General features: G+C 41.1%; 1 protein-coding gene across 4 annotated transcripts in view; it reads right to left on the reverse strand.

Annotated features, from left to right (window-relative positions):
* dock3 (dedicator of cytokinesis 3) overlaps positions 1-22543 on the reverse strand; it is a 919050-nt gene that overhangs the window by 277244 nt on the left and 619263 nt on the right. For all 4 annotated transcript variants that reach the window (XM_039772621.1, XM_039772622.1, XM_039772620.1 and 1 more), the window contains exons 8-9: positions 16911-16952; positions 11047-11201 (exon numbers count right to left, since the gene is read on the reverse strand). In XM_039772621.1, the coding sequence (XP_039628555.1) occupies positions 11047-11201; positions 16911-16952 (197 nt within the window). The remainder of the gene's footprint in view (positions 1-11046; positions 11202-16910; positions 16953-22543) is intronic.

Below are 22543 nucleotides of genomic sequence, written 5' to 3' on the forward strand. Positions count from 1 at the left end.
TAGGAAATCTCTAGAAGGGACTGACAAAACCAAAATAAAGAAATTTCTTCATAATATTAAAATTAACTTCAAATATTCCTCATTATTGTAAAAGTACTCTCTCAAAAAGGACGAAAACATTAAACTCAGACATATACTTTAAATCCTCCATAACCATTTTTCTTATTATGGTGGCTCCTGCAGGTTTGAGAGAAGAATGTGCCATTTTGTAATATTATTAATTTGTTTTAATAACGGCACACGCTTCCCTCCATGCTTTTGAGTCAAAGAACATTTGCTGAAGGAGAAGCTATATGTGTGTTCCCATTATGGTTTAATTTAAAAAGCTCTCTCCTGCCTTGTAAAGTGTCTGGATGGCAGCCAGCTGCTCTTTAACAACGACTGAATCATTGTGGCTTGAAAGGTGCTTCTGAGAATAAAGTGGGCGATAGTCAAACCTTTCCCATTTGACACAGCCCGATGTTCGTACGTCTCATCGTGATTACTGGAAATTTAATCTGTACATCCACTCCTCATGTCCTGCATACTGAATGAGAAATATGTGCTACTGTATGTGTGGTGGGCACCTACAGCAGATAAATGACTTTAATTACTCAATGCCATCATCATGAAAGTGTTTCATGTTCTTCGAGAATTAAGAGGGCAAATCAAAATCTAAAAATGCAAGATTTATTTTTTAGATGTAAAGAAAGTTTAAATACACAATTTAAAATTGCACAATGATTATAGCCTACCCCACAAACTCGTCATCTATGTGTGTAATGTCTAATCCTATAAGCCACCTTTGCTCCCTAAACCCTCTTGGAACTTTCCACCACAAGCTGAGGGGCTGACCCAACAATATTTTTCCTTTAATTAATGTCTAATTTTATTATGTTTAACATGGCAGGGCAGTTAATATCTAACAACATTGAATCTTAAAATGCAGAAAAGCTGTACTTGCCAGTCCTTGCTTGGGGACATTTCCGACTTACCAGATCAAGATAACACTTTTGCACACAGGAGTTTAGCCTCTAGCTGAAAATTCCAAATAAGAACAAGCAGGAACTGTCTGCTGACTAACTAGCACTGGACTGGATGGGGTCCCGAGACCACCTGAGCTGAGTCATTGGGAACTACACACCCACCGGCCCAGGAGGTGTGTCAGAGGCTGCAGAGCCACGATCAGTGGAGGACTGAATGCGTCATGCTCTGTCTCAGCCGTTTTCCATCCCGAGGTGAAGTCATCTCTCTCTCTTTACGCCTCTAAGCTGCTCCATTCATGGAGAAGGTCCTACCATTCTAAGAGCCATGCCAGACCACATCAGGCCAGAGACCGATCAATATACTGTACAAAGACAGAGAGCCACCTGGTTATGGAGGAATATTTCGGACAAAATGAAATAAATAAATAAATGCGTAAATAAATAAAAGTACTGTGAAATGTGAGCATAAATAAATAAATGTGTCATGAAATGACAGCCTTAATAAATAAATATGTCATGAAATGAGAGCATAAATAAATAAATGTGTCACAAAATATGTTTTTCGTTGCTTATTTATTTATTTCATTTTGTCCGTAACATTCCTGCAAACCGTCATGAAATACAGCTTGAAATAAAACTGTCACTTTCACTCGTCAAAGTTGAGAGGGTGGGCTCTAACACGCCCTCTAGTTACTGATTGGTGAATCGATAGCACAAGAATGAATTAGAAAAATGCTTACTACTGCCGATGAAATGGATTCTGCCGAAGATATTACGTATTTCAGAGAGAGAATTGAAGATTTATCGGAAGAAATTACAATGTTGGCGGCCCTTTTAGACTCCGATATAGATGAAACTGTTTTTGAAATTATCGAAGAACAGGTGGAACGAATTCTACTACACTCCAGTTCAGGTGATGCAGTTCCCTGCTCTGGACGTCCATCCTTTGACATTCCAGCTGAGTCAATAGAACACCTTCTGTTATGCGGTTTAAAAGTACGACAGATTGCAGATCTGTATGATGTATCAGAGAAGACGATCACAAGACGAATGAGCCAGTTTGATATACGGTAAGCTGCAATGGCTGTATTAGTTTAGGTACTTTGACATGGAATGCCCAAAGCAGCTCCACCTAATATTTTGAACTGAACAACTTTACCACTGATCAGAGCTGTACAGTTGTTTGAAAAAGTAGCTGCGAATATACAACTGACTTTCTACTCGTAAAACAAGGGTCAAATACTCAGTTCTAAAAGGGCTGCCAACATTGTAATTTCTTCCGATAAATCTTCAATTCTCTCTCTGAAATACGTAATATCTTCGGCAGAATCCATTTAATCGGCAGTAGTAAGCATTTTTCTAATTAATTCTTGTGCTATCGATTCACCAATCAGTAACTAGAGGGCGTGTTAGAGCCCACCCTCTCAACTTTGATGAGTGAAACTGACAGTTTTATTTCAAGCCGTATTTCATGACGGTTTGCAGGAATGTTACGGACAAAATGAAATAAATAAATAAGCAACGAAAAACATATTTCGTGACACATTTATTTATTTATGTTCTCCTTTCATGACATATTTATTTATTAAGGCTGTCATTTCATGACACATTTATTTATTTATGCTCACATTTCATAGTACTTTTATTTATTTACGCATTTATTTATTTATTTCATTTTGTCCGAAATATTCCTCCATACCTGGTAGCCTATCCAGGTTGTATTAATATTATGTTGTCATCACTCACATTTGTACTCTGCTTATACTTTGGCCCTATTATCTATAAAATATTGATAAATGGTTAACTTTTTCTCCTGACTGTTCTGGTGCTCTATCTAATTGCATGAGGTTACCAATATAAAAGAAAGGAGGGAATTTTTTTAACTACGAGGGACATCCAAAAAGTTTCTGCACTTATTATTAACTGTAATTATTAAGAATTTCAAAAACAAATTAAATCACTTTTCTACATAGTCACCTTCCTTTGCAATGCAATTATCCCAGTGTCGTACCAACTTATTAATGCCCAGTTGCTACTCCTCCTACCTTCACTGTTTCCAATGAAAATATAAAAGTGCGGAAACTTTTTGAACGTCCCTCATACAGTAGCAGTCAATCCTGACAATGTGCCAAGAGTTTTAAGATTCGGGGCATACTGTTATGGCTTATGTAATAAAGAATCTAAAAAGGAAAATAAGGTCATGATAGTGTTCTGTCAGCAGATAAACGTTTTGAGCATCACTGGAAGGTGAGCATGGGAAAACAAAAAGGGTTCAAGATGAGAGATATTTTGAGGCTGAGAGATCAAGCAAGGGGTCAAAATCTAAATTAACAAGTGAGAAGAATTTTTGTTTCTTGCATAAGGCTTTTTCAGGTTTTTGATATCTGTAGACCCTAACCCTAACCCTAACCCTATGCCTATCCATTCTTTTATCCCGTCCCATCTATTAAGCACATTGGACATCCTCTGAGGCCACATCCCTAGAAACATGAAGAAGCAGATCTAACAACAGGATTCCAAAATGGTGGTGACTGAGGACCTCAAATGGTGTGCATGACATTGAGAAACAAAGCACAACATCTGAATCATTACAGAATACAAGCAAATAATAGGAGGGACAGAATCCTCGACCTGCATAATCCCCAATCATGACACATAGGACCCTACCACGACATAACACCCCCAGTGGCTTTTCTTTTGCCCTATGCTGCCAACTCCCTCTATTCAATTTTTTTTCCTGCCATTATTCTGCTTCTGAAGTGTTGCTTCGGCTAGATTTGTCCTCTTGGTCTTTCTCTTCTCTTCACGCGGAGGTTTATAATGTTGGCTTTGTTGGAAGCCAAGTTATTCTTAGCCTCACACTGGAAACATCCTGAATTGTCTTCACTGTTCACTTGGAAATCTTCTTTCTATAATCTCTTACATTTAGAGATTTTATTTCCCAGTTCCACTCTTCAGATTTGCAGTAATCCAGTTAGTTAAAGGCTGGGCAGTTATGGGTCACTTAAATGTGTCTTTCCATTTTCTCTTTCATCCTCTTTTTACATTTCTGCCTTTATGGACAGAAACACTTCTGGTGGGCTGCACTTCCAGGACTGAGAAACATGCTTTCAGTTGGTCTCTTTTTAGGGCTGGTGTGTGTTCTCCATTATTATTTTTTCTGCTTATTATACAGTAATAGTCCATAGTTTTTTCGTAGCCACATGCTTTACGTATAAATGAATGTATATTACATACTTGTGTCTTATTTCGGACCAAAAACAAAACATTGATAAAAAAATGCACATGTGGTAAATGAAAGGCTGACACAGTAGGTGACATGGCCACATCTTACCACCTTTGGTTTCACGTTTGCATCTTCTACCATTGTTTCCTTTCTACCTAAGTTTTCTTTATATAACTGGCAAACCATCAGTGTGTCCTTTAAAACATTAACATTAAAACAGTTATGACGAGAGCAGCCCCAAAGGCTCATCCATCCTAAAATAACACCAAATTCAGATTTCCAGTTTCCTTAAAGCCCTGCTCTCCATCACACTACTTGGTAATTTATTCTACGCGATTATGGCTCCTGGCGGGAAGAAAAACTTCCTGAGGTTTGTGTGCAATCTGCGCTTAACAAGTTTCCAACTGTGCATCTGTGTTCTCATTGAAGGTTTTATTTTAATGTAACAGCTGGAATCCACTGTATTAATTCCTTTCATAATTTAAAACACTTCAATCGCACCACGCCTTAATCTCTATTTACTTAAACTGAAAATGTTCATCTCCTTTTGTCTCTCCGTTGTGGAATCAGCCTAGTCACATCTCCTCTGGACATTTTCTAACACTGCTACATGTTTATTGTAAGGTGGAGATCAAAACTTCCCACAATACTCCAAGGCCTCACAAGTGCTGTTATGGTTCTGCCAGGGTTATTGGATACGTTTACTTTTATGTATATAATATTTTTGTTGCTTCCATGCTTGTTTTTATTTTTTTCTTGTTTTCTTTCATATAACATGTTTGTCTTTGATTATGTGTTCTTTAATTACTTAGTTTATAACTATTGTGTTTCTATGTTCTCTTATATTCCTTATTGTATATTTGTGGGTGGCACCCCAAGAGGCGGGGCCACTCCTGAACCCCCCCTCTAGCTAATTAGGTCAGAGCTGAGAGAGCTCAGGTGTGGTGCATTGTTGTTGTGTAGGAGATATTTCTAAGTTTTATTTTTGGCTTTTCTTGCTGTTGGATTACTATTTTTTATTTATTCATTCTCCTCTGGTTTCTAGATTGCGATTATGGATTGTGTATTGGGACTTGTTTGCTGTGGATTGCCGATTTATTGCAGAATTGATCTGTTTTAGTATTTGTTGTTTCTTTTGCTATGCATGCATGTCGGAAGATTCTCCTCACGGGCTCGATTGAGGTATGTATTAACCCGCCATGATGAGAGGGGGTGCTGTTGCTAACATTCTCATTAGCTTCTCTCCCCCACGGAGAAACCACCTTATGAGGCAGTTAGCCACCCGTCCCAAACCAGTTCCCTTAGCTATAAGAACTCTAAAGGTGACATCTTTTGTGACCAGAGGGACCCACTGGTCGGAACTGACCCTAAACCTGTGGCTAAAGCCAAACCATTCCTGTTTAATTAAAGCCTGAGGGCGTGAAGCCTAAACACCAAGAGGTGTTGTTTTAGTTGGAACGTTCAGTTAAATTAAATGGGATGACCCGGTTTTGAGACAAGTCATTCCACACTTTTCTATTTTCTGTGAAATAAACCTTCATTTACTAAGATTGCTTTTTTGGTTTATCTCTTTAAGCTAAAGGTTTCAACAGTTTCTTTTCATTTGGCAGACAGGAAAGATATTTCTGGCAATTTAAACTTTGAAATTCATTTTCTTCATTTGTGGTCCTGGCTAATCTGTAGCCTCAGCTAGTATTGAGAGAGATGGCTGGGTTGGGGAGAGACTAGCTTGGACAGCCTAGCGAAGATCCTGGCCTGCTTTGGTGCTTATCTGAAGGCCTCACAGCCTTTTTTGCTACAGCACTAATCCCATTTGAAAACAAGCGAGTTATCTAATACCTCCCACGAAAAAGCGGCCCGATCCCAGTACGTTGCAAAGAGTGTACATGAACACGCTGAAACAGGCACAGAGATCTATTGAAGCACAAGGAGATCACTTTCAGCATTCTCTGTAAATGTGAGTGCCAAATGTGATCATTTTTCTCTGCACCATGTAATGCCGTCGTCACAGTGGAGGTGGGCCACTTTTTCATGGGCCACCCTGTATAAGCATAGCCTTACTTGACATGTCCCTCACACACATCATGATATATAACCTAACATCCTATTGGTTTTTTTGGTCACTTTTGTACACTGTCTGGATGAAGCTAAAGAAGAGTCCATTATGACTCCCACAGGCCCGCTGCCAGGATGGGGGACAAACGGGACTCTGGTCCGGGGCCCTAATGGAAGGGGGCCCCTTCACGCTTGATTTTTTTTATGCTGATGTTGTGCGCGTAGATATATATTCGGACAATTATTCAAGTTACATGTAATAGAAAAGTTAAATCATTTAGCTTACAACAATACAAGTGAGTGTTTTAATAGCCACACGCTCCACGCAAGTAGATATCGTGCTCGTGTCGTGTGAAGCACGCTTGTCAAAGGGGGCCGACAGCGCCACGCTTCTCAAAGACAAAGGAGAGCCGACGCCGACGTCCTTCAGCTTGACGTTGATTAGTATGTTTGTTGTACACGGTACGTGGATAATGGATCGACTTCGCCGCTGTAATTGAATACCTCCGTTTCACACACACAGGCGCTGTTCTGTCTCAGACAACAGTGATATTGTTGTGCACTATCGTGGATGTTGACGTGTATGGTGTAGCAGAAGTCCGTCTCCGTAGTTTGATAATTCATTCGCTCGGGTGTTTATTGTTGCTTTTAAAGCAGTGACGAGTGTGCGTTTGTTTTGTGTGTATCACTAAAGATTCTGGATCACCCAGATTTTTTGAAAACTTTGAAGTTTAATACAGCAAGATACCATACTGATTGTACACCATGTAGATAACCCTAACCGTTAGTGTATATTAAAATGCTCAGATGTTACTCCTATTCGTCGCATTGGTATAATTGTACCTTTACGCGTTAGATAATACATAGGCTTATCTCATTAATGTATTGTTTCAATTCTGCTACGAGTTTCCGATAGCACTGGCTTTCCTTCTCGCAGTCAAACTTTGATGTGCGAGAAGGCTTAACTCATCAAGTATGGTATTCATAAATGCAGCATTGTCACTGTCGGATAAACTACATTTCGATCATTTTGTATACGTATTTGAAGGTTTTGGCATGTGGGGACCCGGGGGAAGGCAGAGGTGCCCACACGTACCCAGTTGTCTGGGGCCCAAATATCTCTGGCGGCGGACCTGACTCCAAGGTCCTTCTCATAAGGTTCACTTTCAAGTTTCAGATCTCCCATTGTGTATTCAAATCTAACATTTCTAATTCCTATGTGTAACCTTTGACATTTAATTTTGTTACATTTCATCCGCCACAAATCTGCCCAAGCCTATATGCTGTCCAAGGTCCTCTGCAGCAATTTAGCTGATTCTAGATCATCTGCAATTCCACCTACTTTGGTATCATCAGCAAACACAAACAGCTTACTGCTAATATTCTAGTCCAGAATATTTATGTATATTAAAAAGAGTAGCGGCCTCAGCAGTTAACCCTGAGGGACACCATTTTTAATATCACCTAGTTCTAAAAAATGTTCCGCTCACCATAACCCTGGGTGAGTGTATGCATGAGTGTGCCCTGTGATGGATTGGCATCCTATTCAGGGTTTATGACCTTCAGGATAAGCTCTCAGGTCCTGACCCAGCTTATTCTGTCGGGGACACACATTTACTAACAAATGCTTCTTCTTTTCTACTCTTCTTTTTGCTGAAGACACACTGAACAATAAAAGAAGATTCCACTACTACATTCCACTCCCAGCCTTGATCTTGTCTGAGCCCGTACACATTCTGCCAGTGTCTTTCAGAGGCAGATGCTCTGTGCAAGAGAGGACAGAGCCGACTATACTTCCTTAGAAGACTGGCGTTCTTCAACATCCGCAATAAAATGCTGCAGATGTTCTATCAGACGGTTGTGGCGAGTGCCCTCTTCTACGCAGTGGTGTGCTGGGGAGGCAGCATAAAGAAGAAGGACGCCTCACGCCTGGACAAACTGGTGAGGAAGACAGGCTCTATTGTAGGCACGGAGCTGGACAGTCTGATATCCGTGGCAGAGTGACGGGCACTGAGCAGGCTCCTGTCAATCATGGAGAATCCACTGCATCCACTGAACAGGATCATCTCCAGACAGAGGAGAAGCTTCAGGGACAGACTGAGGAGACCCCACACTACGCAACTCTTCAATTCCACTCGGGCGGGTAAACGTTAATATTACACAAAGTTATTGTCTGTTATACCTGCATTTATATCATTCTTTAATTTAATATTGTTTTTTATTAGTATGCTGCTGGTGGAGTATGTGAATTACCCCTTGGGATTAATAAAGTATCTATCTATCTATCTATCTATCTATCTATCTATCTATCTATCTATCTATCTATCTATCTATCTATCTATCGGTGGAGTATAGTGCCTTAATCTATCTATCTATCTATCTTGTATAGTGCCTTTCCTATCTATCTATCTATCTAGCATGTATAGTGCCTTTCCTATCTATCTATCTATCTATCTATCTATCTATCTATCTATCTATCTATCTATCTATCTATCTATCTATCTATCTATCTATCTATCTATCTATCTATCTAGCATGTATAGTGCCTTATCTATCTATCTATCTATCTTAAAGATGTGAAAGTTAGGAGAAGGTGGCTCTACGTTGGTCCCAAATGAATGAGAGTGCTCTGCGATAGACTGTCACACACATCAAGGCTGGTGTTTGCCTTGTCCTCAATGTTGCCACAATAGCTTGATACTTTTAATGCTGGTTGATGTTCTCTGATAAGAGCCACTGATGGAAACACAGAATGGCAGAAGACCATCTAAATGGGAATCTCTTCACATTAGCAAAGGCAGACAAAGACTTACTCTTGTCAGTTTTGGCTTCAAGTAGGGTGTGTCTGATAAGCAGAGTAGATGGCAGGACAGGCAGTAGGGTCAAGTGTTTATTTAATTATTTATTTAATTATTTATTTATAAAACACTTTAAAAACAACATCAAGGCTGACCAGAGTGCTGTACAATAAAAACCCAACATATCAGACACACAATAACCAAGGTTAAATGAAACAGAAACACAAAAACACATAAGAGCTGAACAGATTCTTAATAAAAAGTATACAGATAGCCAATATATCATACTGGGTTAAAAGCCAGAGAGTAAAAATGTGTTTTTAAATAAGATTTAAAGACAGCTAGCGAAGGAGCCTGCCTAAAGTGCAATGGCAAATCATTCCAGAGTTTTGGGGCTGCAACTGAAAAAGCCCGATCACCTCGGAGTTTGCATCATGCCTTGGGAACACGTAAAAGCATCGGGTCTGCTGACCTGAGAGAGCGAGATGGTACATAAGGGTGCAGCAGTTCTGACAAATAAAATGGGGCACAGCCATTAAAGGATTTAAAAACAAATACAAGGATCTTAAAATGGATTAGAAAAAAAACTGGAAACCAGTGAAGGGAAGCCAAAATCGGGATAACGTACTCATGCTTGCTTGTAACAGTTAAAAATCGAGCAGTGGCATTTTGCACCAGCTGTAGGCGAGCAATGGAGGCCTGACTAATTCCAAAAAGAAGCGCATTGCAGTAATCTAGACGAGAGGTTATAAAAGCACGTATCACTGTTTCAAGGTTGCGCTTAGACAAAACAGGCTTGAATTTTTAACAGCCGCCTGGTACACCCCAGGAGAGGGCAACAGAGGTGGAAGTAAAATCATCAATGCCGACGCAAAAACTTCTATCTGAGAGGTAGGACCTAAACCATTGGAGAGATGAACCTGTGATGCCCACCCACTGCTCCAGCCTGGAGATGAGGATCTCATGGTCTATTGTGTCAAAGGCAGCTGTTAAATCCAAAAGCATACGTAGTACACAGTCACCAGAGTCCACTGTTAAAGGAATGTCATTAAAAACCCTTAACAGAGAGGACTCAATGCCGTGGTGAGTTTTAAACCCAGATTGAAACACTTCCAGAATTGCATGTTCATCCATTCAGTTGGGTAGAGATGACTTTTTCCAAGAGTTTGGACAAAAAAGGTAGCTTGGAAATAGGCCTAAAGTTAGACATAACAGAGTGGTCTAGACCCGTTTTTTTCAGCAGTGGTTGCACAACAGCATGTTTAAGATTTTTAGGCACCACACTAGAGGTTAAACTACTATAGATAATTGTAAGAATAGAAGGATCCAAGGTAGAAAAGACCTCCTTAAGAAGTGGAGGAGGGACAACATCAAGGGGGGAGCCAGATGGCTTCATACTGGAAACCAGCTGCTTTAAAAAGGGGAGAGGCTTGAAGTGGTCAAATACAGCCAAACAGGGTATTAAAATGGATGGGTTGAATGTTTGGTTATTTTGTACCTTTGTTCAATTGTTTGTTTGCTGTTAACTCTCAAATGTTTTAAACAGATATATCACTTTTCATCTTCATGTAGTTTACATATTCATCTATGGTTCTGCTCCTTTTTAGAACTTTCTTCCTGAAGGACAGTGCTTTATAACTGGTGTTGGCCTTCTGTCTCCTTCAATATACAGTTTGGTTTCATTTAGAGCTTAACTTCAATCAACATAACATAACATAATACAACATATCATTTTCATTCCCGCCTAATAAAATTCAGTGCCATGACAGGTTGAAGCCTATCCCAGAAGCCCTAAATACAAGGTGTAGCTTCAAATATACCCTGGGAGATCTTCTTTTCAGGTATACCTACTGTATCTATTACCAGGTCTGACTCCCTTAGCCTAAAAGAACAGCCTGAATTCCTTGAGGCACGTATCCACCAAAAATCCTAGAAACGTTTATTAGGAATCTTGGGCTGTGTTTGCTCGTCACATAAGGTATAACAATATGAGGCTGCCTACCTGATTTGTTTGCCTTCCCTCATGTCATAAAGAGAGAAGAAAATGTCGGTGTCCTCCCCGATTGAGTTGTACGTGAAGCTCTTCAGATTGAGGAAGAGGTGGTGAGGGATGGGAATGCGGCAGGTTTCTCCATGGCGCTGGCGGATGCTGTCTCCCTAATCAGAAGAGATGAGTAAGAAACAATGAAAATTGTCAAAAGATAGAGTCAAGAAGACCATTAGGTATCACATTATAGATCACTGGGAATGAACCCAAAAGATGTCTGTTTAAACTTGATTGGATAAATCACATTATTTTCAGTCCCTACACATCACACATAGCTTGAAAGAACTCTCTATGAAGAAGACAGAGGTCTAAGAGCGCCTTCTGAAGACAAACACACCACTTAAATCTTCATGTAGATACAGTGCCAATAAAAAATATTCACCCCATCTGAAGTTTTCACATTTTATTGTTTGTTACCCACCAGGTTCCTCCTAGATATGCAATTCCACTGCGGACTGAGAGGAAGCACAACCAATAACTGTGATGTCATCCTTTTCCTTCATGGTATTGAGAAACCGCCCAGTGAGGGCAACTGACTCCGCCCCTTCTGGTTCCTGGACCATAAAAACACAACCACCTGGAAGGAGGCGTCACTTCCTGAGTAGCAGAGTGAAGAGGCGGAGCTTCTTCATGACCTGACCTTATATATACAGGTAGTAAAGAGCCCTGGACAGGGAGTATTTTTGTTGACTTCATGCCTTTGTGCTTTTATTTTTGTTAAATCATAAAATGCATAAATGTCTAAGAGGATGAATACTTTTATAGACCCTGCATATAGCTAAGTGAAGATGGTCCAAATCACCATACTAGTTCATACTTCGTCAGATAATCTATTTTAAAATTTTAATTCACTAATTACCAGCCAATGTTTATTTTATAGTGCATTTCATAAGAGCAATGACCCTCACCAGGAGAAATGGGTTGAGAGGAGATGAGATTTCATAATAAGGATTATTACAGTCTGACACGCAGAGACGGCAGCATTATAATGTATTAAATAGAACACACTACATTATTTATAACATTTTTAAATACATATTTTAATAATTAAATACTAATCAGTGTGAAATTCCTGCAACGTGAGTTTGGAATGCAGATGGAATAATTAAAAAAGAATTTCATTGGTAAATTGAGGGACATTCATTAAATAAATCTAGAATTGGATAGACGGTTATATATGGAGTGGCTTGGTAGAGCAGAGCTCTGGGTCCGAGGTCAAGCCTATGCGGAGTTTGTACACACTCTCCACATGTTGGCATTCATTTTTGTCGAGTTTTATATGCATCTCTGACAGACAGGCATATCGGGTTAAACAACAACCCTAAACTGTGAGTGTGTGAGCATACCCCACAACGAACGGACATCCCATCCTTGCCTAATATGCTACTCTGAACTATTAAGCCTGAACTGGATTACATGGGCTTGATAATTGATGGATTGTATCAGTATACTAGTGAAACATTCAGGCATGCAGTCCTAAAATTGAATTGAACTCTTCCATTTTGGCAACACATTCTTTTGTTTTCCCTGTTAAAAATATATCTCCCCAGTGATCACTTTTGTGATGTAACTTTTCTATGTAGTGCTTGTTTGTCAGCATGGATTTCTTTCTTGTTCTCGTTCTTGCATTCTACATGCTGCATCTTCTCTGCAAAAGCTGTCTGTGTCTGCCTGGTGCTCAACTACTGCAACTTAAATACTTTCTGTAATGTGCTTGACACTCAGCAGATGTTACTCCTCTTCTTTTTCTATTTTTTGTCACATTCAGTGATCAATAAACACAATACTTATGGTTGATTCTGAATTCTGAACATGTATGCAACATATCCTGGGGGATTATCAATAGATGGGCTTACGAAGACCGTGCTTTTATTACAATAAACTTTTCCGCCTACAAGTAAAGTGGCCACCAGGCTGCTAAGACATAAAATGTGTTGAATTTCCAAAACATATCAGGCTATATTCAGGATTAATTCTTGCTTGTTTGTGTGACTTATCTGCTTACTTATTTTCATTCTTCATCGCTTAATCATCTTCTGTGATGTGCTTGACACTCAGCAGATAGTGCTGCTCTTATTCTTCTCTTTCCTATTAAAGTGTTCTTCATCACATAATCAGCTTCTACGATTTGCTCTCACACATGTCACTGCTGTTCTTTTTCTTTCTGCCATGTCACTTTCTTGGTCAGAAGTCAGTTTGCTGAGATTGTTTCTACCTCAATTTTTTCAAATTTCTGGAACATGTGAGGTCAAAAGCTTTTTAGATTAAGGTTCCAGACCCAGAATTTTGCAAGTAATCAAGTGACAGACCAACAATCAACAGACCTTGGTATTATATATATATATATATATATATATAATTGTAACAGGGTAGGAAGATTACAAATAATTGTCCAAAAGACCTACTCAGATTTCATATAGAGTAAGAGTATCCCCCATATGACTATTTTCTCCTTGTTATCTCTGGCTGTGGGTGGCACAGTGGCGCAGTGGGTAGCGTTGCTGGGTTTGCTTCCCGTGTCTCTCCGGGTGCTCCAGTTTCCTCCTACAGTCCAAAGACATGCAGGTTAAGTGCACTGGCGATCCTAAATTGTCCCTGGTGTGTGCTTGGTGTGTGGGTGTGTGTGCCCTGCCCGGGGATTTGTTCCTGCCTTGTGCCTGTGCTGGCTGGGGTTGGCTCCAGCAGACCCCCGTGACCCTGTGTTAGGATATAGTGGATTGGAAAATGACTGACTATCTCTAGTTTAACTAAACACTCCCTCTTAAAATGTGTGCCCACTGCATGCAACAGTGACATTTAATTTTTATAGCCCAGAACTCATATACTGCACAAAAGAGGACTTGCATGAAGGGCAATCTTCTTGTAATAGAAAAAGTGTTTATGTACATAAGCATTTACCTACAAGCTGTAGATCACTGTCATTATTCAGTATTATACAGTACAATTGAAACTTCTTAGAAAAAATATTATCATATCCTGAAATGACACTGACATACAATCCCCAGCTAGGACTGCTGAGCGGATCTCAACATGGATTATGGCTTTTCTCTAACATTCAAAGCTCACCTATTAACATGAATGTATGTTTTAGGGACACTGCCAGCCAGAGACTATCTTGACTTGGAAAATATTCTGGAAAGAATGTCAGTCTCACCTAGGATGCACTCTTGCACACAAACACTAACACACACACACACACCCCACACTCACACATATAAAGTTACCGATTAGCATAACACGAACATCTTTATGAGAAACCTCAGGTTGTCTGAAAAATGGAAATCTCCACTTGAAGCCCAATGACTTAAATGCAATGAGGTATGAGCACCAACCAATGCACCATTTAATTGGCATAATAAAAAAAAATCGCCACACAGGGATGGCACGTGGATTTCAAAACAGTAAATTGGGACATGCACCACATTTTACTTTTTTCCATGAAAGGGTTGGGTCTAATGGTGTGTTGGCCTTTGTCAGCCAACCATCAGCGAGAATCTTTATTTTATAGAGCTGCACCCAGAAGAGTGGACTTCCTCAAACCAGTTCAACGGTATGTTAAGAAAGTTTTCAGACCCCTTCACTTCTTCACACACCATTTTTGCGCCTCAATCTACCTTCATTAACCCATAATGACAAAGTGAAAGCATGCTTTCAGAAAGGTTTGCACGTTTAATAAAAATCAAAAACCGAAATCTCTTATTCATATACAGTAAGTACGGACCATTTATTGGCACCCCAGATTATGCTCAGGTGCATCTGCTTTTCTTTAGTTATATTTAAGATGTCTCTAGAACTTGAATGGAGTTCACCTGCTTTTAGGAGGTCTCACAATTCACACTGCGTGTCAAGACAAAAAAACAAGCCATGATGTCAAAGAAACTCTCAGTAGACCTCCATGATCAAATTGTGGTGAGGCATGGACCAGGCCAAGGGGATAAAACCATTTATGAAGTGTTTGAGTATTCTCAGAAGCTCAGTGACCTAAATAATTATGAAATGGAAGACTCAGGAAACCGCCAGGACTCTTTCTAGAGTTGGGCAAACTGAGTAACCAGACAAGAAGGGCCTTTATCAGGGACGTGACTAAGATCCCAATGGTCACCCAAACAGCTTCATAGAAAGAGTGATGAGCAGTGTCTGGTCTTAACCCGACCATCCTATATTTCGGAATGCCTCTCACCTTACACTCCAACTCGTAACCTTAGATCTTCAAATGAGGGTCTGCTTATAGTTCCAAGAGCTAAACTTAAAAGAAGTGGTGAGGCGGCCTTCTGCTGTTATGCACCTAAAATAGTGGAATAGGTGACCGATAGAAATTCGCCAGGGTAATACGGTGGAGCACTTTAAAAAAATGCTAAAAACTCATTCTTTTAACATGGTTTTCTCAGAGTTTCATTGTAGTGTTACCCTGATATTCTTCATATGCATGTATTTATCATGGCTCCACAATCCGTACTAACCCCTACTTTCTCTGCCGTTCTTTTTCCGGTTTTCTGTTATGCCGATCTGCACTACCACCACCTAATCAGAGCACCATGCAGACCCTAAATTGATGGATTGAAGGCCAGAGGTTCACATGACCATCATTGTCCAATTCTTCTATGTGAAGCCTAAAAACCATGAGGACCGATTGAGATCATTTATGTTAGGTAGAATGCCCAGTGGGGTCTGGGTGGTCTCGTGGCCTAGGAAACCCTGCAGATTTTTTTTTTTTTGATCTCCAGCTCCTGGAGTTTTTTTGTGTGTGTTTTTCTGCAGGAGATCCAAGGCCATGAGACCATCCAGCTCCCATAAATGATCTCAATCAGTCCTCCTGGTTCAACACCATCTGTCCTAGGTGGACTCCAGTCAAGTTCTAGACACATCTCAAGGAGAATTAAAGCAAACAGGAAGTACCCGACCACAACTTGGAGTGCCACAGCAAAGGCTCTGAATTCTTTCAATAATGAGGGATTTCAATTTTTAAATTTAAAAAAATTTGCAAACCTTTATAAAAACATGTCATTATAGTGTCACAGGTTGCTGGGGCCCTTACCCAGCCAGGACACCTGGAAGGACCAGAATGATGGCTCTTTTATACTCCGGACCACGAGGGCGCAACTGCCCTGGATCAGGAGAGGACCACGGGAGAGGAGTAAAGAGACCCGTGGCCATCGCCCGGGGGCGCCTTAAGCCTCAGGGGACTCGGAAATAGTTACTTCCACCCCACTCGGCAAGATGGCGGAAGAGCCTGCCAGGGGCACGCGGAGTGCTTCTGGGGCAAAGGGCAGCCCTTCCGCCACACCAAGAAGTGCTGCTGGAAGGACGTTATTAGCCACCTGGAGCACATCCGGGCGGGAATAAAAGGGGCTGCCTTCCTACAATTGAGGAGCTTGAGTCGGGAGTGGAAGCAGGACGAAGCTCCCATAAGGAGAGGAAAGGCAGCCAAGGACATTGAGAGAAGTCTAAATTGAGGTGATTAGTGCTGACTGCATTGTGTTTGTGTTTTGGGCCGAGTATTGGTGCTTAATAAACGTGTGCTTTTATAAAGATGTGGTTTCCGACTGGTGGTGTCCGAGTATGTCTCACAATAGGTTATTGAGTTTATAATGATGGGCAAAATTGGCAGATGTGTTCATTTAAAGCTAAATCTTCAGAACAATAAAGTGTGCAGAAAGTGAAGGGGTGTGAGTACTTTCTGAAGCCACAGTAGGCCCACTCCAATCTTTACACCCAACTCTACAAAACTAATGTGCATCTTGTAATCGAGGTACCTCAGAACCTTGAGATCAGGCAGACATTTAAGCACATGGACATCGATTTGGGGTCTGGCGACTTACCTGGGAGGTGCTCTGCTGAACGCTGTGTCTGCTGGATAAATGCTAGAAAGAAAAAAAAAAAAGAGAAATAAGGTTTTGAGCATTAGGGGCTAAATTAAGTCTTAATGAGATATTTTTACTTTTAAGACTTTCAATGTTAAATTTTATTTTTTCTTTTAGTAAACATATTTTTTAATTTCTCCTATGACTTAGAACCAATGTGTTTTATACAATACACCGATCAGCCACAACATTAAATCCACTGACAGGTGAAGTGACTAACATCGATTTTCTCATTACAATGGCTCCTGTCAAGGGCTGGGATACATTAGGCAGCAAGTGAACAGTCAGTGCCAGTGTAAGGACCAAATTGTGATGGCTAGACGAATGGGTCAGAGTGTCTCTGAAACAGCAATGCTTGCAGGGTGTTCCCATCATGCAGTGGCTAGTACTGACTAAAAGTTGCCCAAGGAAAGACAACCAGTGAATTGGTGACAGGGCCAAGACTCGTTGATGTGCATGGAGAATGAAGGCTAGCCTGTCCGGTCTGATCCCTCAGAAGAACTTCTAGAGCACAGACTGCATTAAAACTTAATGCTGGCCATGAGAGAAAGGTGTCAGAACACACAGTGCACCACAGCTTTCTGCATATGCTGTAGACCTGTCAGAGAGTCCATGCCCATCCCTGTCCACCATCGAAAATGCCTACAATGGCCATTTGAGCTATGGAGCAATGGAAGTAGGTGGCCTGGTCTGATGAATTACGTTTTCTTTTAGGTCATGTGGACAGATGGGTACATGTGCATCGTTTACCTGCGGAAGAGTTGGCAGCAGGATGCACAATGGGAAGAAGGCGATCTGGAGGCAGTTTGATGCGCTGTGCAATGTTTTGCTGGGAAACCTTTTGCTCTGGCATTCATGTGTTACTTTGACGTGTACGACCTACCTAAAGATGGCAAACCCAGTACACCCTTTCATAGCAACTGCATTCCCTAATGGCAGCGGTCTCTTTCAACAGGATAATGTGCCTTGCCACACAGCAAAAAATACTTCAGGAATGGTTTGAGGAACATGAAAAAGGATTCATGATGTTGTCTTGGCCTCTAAATTCCCCAGATTGATCTCAAGCTGGATGTGCTGGAAAAAAAAACAAGTCTGATCCATGGAGGCCCCACCTCACAACTTAAATTATCAGTTAGACTTCCCAGCAAAGCTAAAACCCATGTTTGTGGTAAACAAGAGGTAAGCTGGGGTACCCGGACTAAAACTTCCTTAGAAATAGCAATAACACAATGGCTCTACACACACAAACACCTGGTGCAGGACTCAAGCACAGGATTCTGGACCCATGAAGAGCCAAAGCACTACTCACAGTGCCAATGTGACCACCTATATATACTTTATGCTTATTTTACAACATATTGTGGAATTGGCCGGACCCAGACAGATACAGGACACACAGAAGTCCCAAAAACCACATAGAATTTATTCCTTTTTCAGCAAACAGTGCACAAAATCAACCAAAACAAAGCTCAATCCCTTCTTTCTTCTTCTCTCTTTTAATTTCTCTTCTCTGCCGCCTCCACTCCTCTCCCACAAGCTCTGCCCTCTGCCTCCTGACTCCGGCTATTAAATGGAGTGAGGCAGCTCCTCTTATTCAGGTCCCAGGACTGTTCCAGGTGGCTCATCAATATTACCTGGAATCTCTCCCAGGTGTGCTGAAGGTCCTCTGTAGGGTTCTGAACCTGCCCCTGGCAGCCCCCACAGAACCCAACAGGGCTGCACCAAACTCCAGCATGCCCTTTGAGTATCCGTGGTGCCACAGCTGCCCAGGAGGGCTGCCCTCTAGTGTCCCAATGGAGGTATTGCCTCAGCAATGACCTCTCCCCTGGTCCTTCCACTCTGCTGGCGTCCTAGCCAGATTGTGGCCATGGCCGCCCATCGCAATATTAGAACACTCTAGATGAGAACAGGCCATTCAGCCCAACAAAGCTTGCTAGTCCTATCCACTTGTTTCCTTCAAGAAAACATCAAGTCGAGTTTTGAAAGTCCCTAACGTCTTATTGTCTACCACACTACTTGTTAGCTTATTCCAAGTGTCTATCATTCTTTGTGTAAAGAAAAACTTCCTAATGTTTGTGTGAAATTTACCCTTAACAAGTTTCCAACTGTACACCCGTGTTCTTCATGAACTCATTTTAAAATAACAGTCTCGATCCACTGTACTAACTCCCTTCATTATTTTAAACACTTCAATCAGGTCTCCTCTTAATCTTCTTTTGTTTACACTGTAAAGGCTCAGCTCTTTTAATCTTTCCTCATAACTCATCCCCTGTAGCCCTGGACTCAGCCTAGTCGCTCTTCTCTGGACCTTTTCTAGCACTGCTATGTTCTTTATGTAGCCTGGAGACCAAAACTGCACACAGGACTCAAGATGAGGCCTCACCAGTGCATTATAAAGGTTGAGAATAACCTCCTGTGACTTGTACTTCACACATCAAGGCGCTATATAACCTGACATTCTGTTAGCCTTCTTAATGGCTTCTGAACAATGTTGTGAAGTTGATAGCTTAGAGTCCACTATGACTCCTAAATCCTTCTCATAAGGTGTACTCCCGATTTTCCGACCGCCCATTGTGTATTCAAACCTCACATTTTTACTTCCTATATGTAATTCTTTACATTTACTGACATTAAATTTCATCTGCCATAAATCTTCCCAAGCCTGTATGCTATCCAAGTCTTTCTGTAATGATATAATGGATTCCAAATTATCTGCTAATCCACCTATCTTGGTATCATCTGCAAACTTAACCAGCTTGTTACTTATATTCCTATCTAAATCATTTATCCATATTAAAAATAGCAGCGGCTCGAGCATTGATCTCTGCTGGTCACTACTCTTAACATCGGCCAGTTCTGATGAAGTTCCTCACACCATCACCCTCTGCTTCCTGTGTCTGAGCCAATTCTGCACCCATCTAAAAACATCACCCTGAACTCCCTCTTCTTTTAATTTGATGCCCAACCTCTCTTGTGGCACCTTATATACATGTACTCTGCTCTGAAACAGCACTCTTTCTCAAGATGGTTGCTGTCTTGCAAGCCTATTTTTGCACACATCCACATAGGAGCAAGTCAGAATCACCAGTTAACCTAACGCACATATCTGTGGGATATATTGGGGGGAAAACTGGAGTATCCAGAGAAAAACCTGATCAGACACAGAGAGAATGTGCAAACACTGCAAAGACAGCAAGTGTGTGAAATATTCAGACAGAGGACACTGGATCTATGAGGCCTAGACATCTGTGATGTATGAGTGCTTATCATTGCACCAGCCTCAGATAGTCTACACTGAAAAAAGTTGGGTAATGATTCACACTTAATATTTTCAATCTGAATCAATATAATTCTTTTTAGCTTATTGATCCCACAATTTTTAAGTTGAGGCAAACATTTAGAGTGATTGGGTGAAATTCACTTGTTTTATGCTGAAGTTGATCTATTTTTTAAGTTGTTCTTCTTTTTTGGCAGTTCGCTGGAAAGTTCGACCGGGAGAATATACGGCCCCTCAAACACAGCACACGAACAACCTAAAATATTAGGTTCATTGAAATAGGATTTTTACGTTTATTCCCTCCACCACCACTTTCTTTACTTTGATTGAGATCTGAAACCAAATATTTCAAGCTACGACACTAAATGGCTAATCTTAAGTTGCTTGAAAGAGAAAATTTACGTTGAATGAACAACATCAACGTTATACTTTTTTCAGTGTAATATACATACACAGCATATACATACGTATATCCACATCTGGCTTGACACTGACGGAGAAGAGAGAACGGCCTTCAAATTGACAGTGTAGTGAGGCCCAGTTCATGGCTAGAATTGCAGGGAGCTTAATTTGGAAAATGACAGCAGCAGGAACATACAGTAAAAGAGATGCCAACCTAGAAGATGCATGTCACTGCAACATAAGTTACCCTGCCAGTATGATGACATCAGCGCTGTCGGTGTGAAATGCCTTATGTGTGTGTGTCTGGTACTCTATCAGGTATCTTCATTTGGAACACCAGACGACATCTAGTCATGGCCAAATGTTTTGAGAATGACACAAATATTAATTTTCGCACAGTTTGCTGCCTTAGTTTTTATGATGGTAATTTGCAGATACTCCAGAATGTTATGAAGAGTGATCAGATGAATTGCAATTAATCACAAAGGCCCTCCTTGCCATGAAAATGACCTTAATCCCAAAAAACCCATCTCCACTGCTGTTGTGAAGAAGGCTTCAAGGCGCCCAAGAAAGTTCAGCAAGCGCCAGGAGCGTCTCCTGAAGTTCATTCAGCTGCGGGATTGGGGCACCACCAGGAATGGTAGCAGGCAGATCTGAGTTCTTCTGCACGCACAGTGAGGGAGCACAAGTCGTATGGGGGATGGCCTGGTGGGTGTCAAGAAGGGCAGCAAAGGAGCCAAGAAAAACATCATGGACAGACTGATATTCTGCAAAAGGTCCAGGGATTGGACTGCTGAGGACTGCTGGGGTCAAGTCATTTTCTCTGATGAATCCCCTTTCCGATTATTTGGAGCATCCAGAAAAAAGAAATGGTGAGTGGTGCTACCATCAGTCCTGTGTCAGGCCAACAGTAAAGCATCTTGAGACCATTCATGTCACGTGGGGTTGCTTCTCAGCCAAGGCAGTGCAGGGCTCACTCACAATTGTGCCTAAGAACACAACCATGAGTAAAGAATGGGACCAAAACATCCTGCGAGAGCAACTTCTCCCAACCATCCAAGAACAGTTTGGTGACCAACAATGAACGATCCAGCATGATGGAGCACCGGGCTGTAAGGCAAAAGTGAGAGCTAAGTGGCTCGGGGAGCAAAACATCAAAATTTAGGGTCCATGGCCAGGAAACTCCCCATTGAGAACTTGTGGTCAATCCTTAAGAGGCGGGTGGGCAAACAAAAACCCACCAATTCTGACAAACTCCAAACATTGATTATACAAAAATGGGCAGCCATCAGTCAGGATTTGGCCCAGAAGTTGACTGAGAGCATGTCAGGGCAAATTGCAGAGGTCTTGAAAAAGAAAGAATGGCCAACACTGCAAATATTGACTCTTTGTATAAACTTCATGTCTTTGCCAATAAAAGCCTTTGAAACTTCTAAAATGCTTGTAATTCTACTTCAGTATACCATAGAAACATCTGACAAAAAGATCTAAAAACACTGAAGCTGCAAACTTTGTGAAAACCAATACTTGGGTCATTCTCAAAACTTTTGGCCACGACTGTACAGAGGGCAGATGGTTCTCTTCTAGGTGTAACCTCTCAGAGGACAGGACGTGTGGATACTGACATTGAGATCAGGTAATCCATGCAATGCACAAGTTTCAGCCAGCAGTGAAGGGACACCAGTGGCCTAGTGCTCCTGAAACAAATACCGTGCCACCTGACTCCAGACAATGATTCTATAGCTGTAGCTGCACGTACAGCCAGGAAGACATTGAAAACAGTCCTCTGTATACACGACAATGAACTTGAACTGGACAGCTTTCTGTGGGTTGGTAAGTCATAAGAGTTTACATTCAGGTGGAGAGATGGTGGTGGGATGAAGAGAAGTCACAGTCTGGCAAGAAGAATAGG

Source organism: Polypterus senegalus, chromosome 12 (assembly GCF_016835505.1).
Source record: "Polypterus senegalus isolate Bchr_013 chromosome 12, ASM1683550v1, whole genome shotgun sequence".
NCBI lineage: Eukaryota > Metazoa > Chordata > Cladistia > Polypteriformes > Polypteridae > Polypterus > Polypterus senegalus.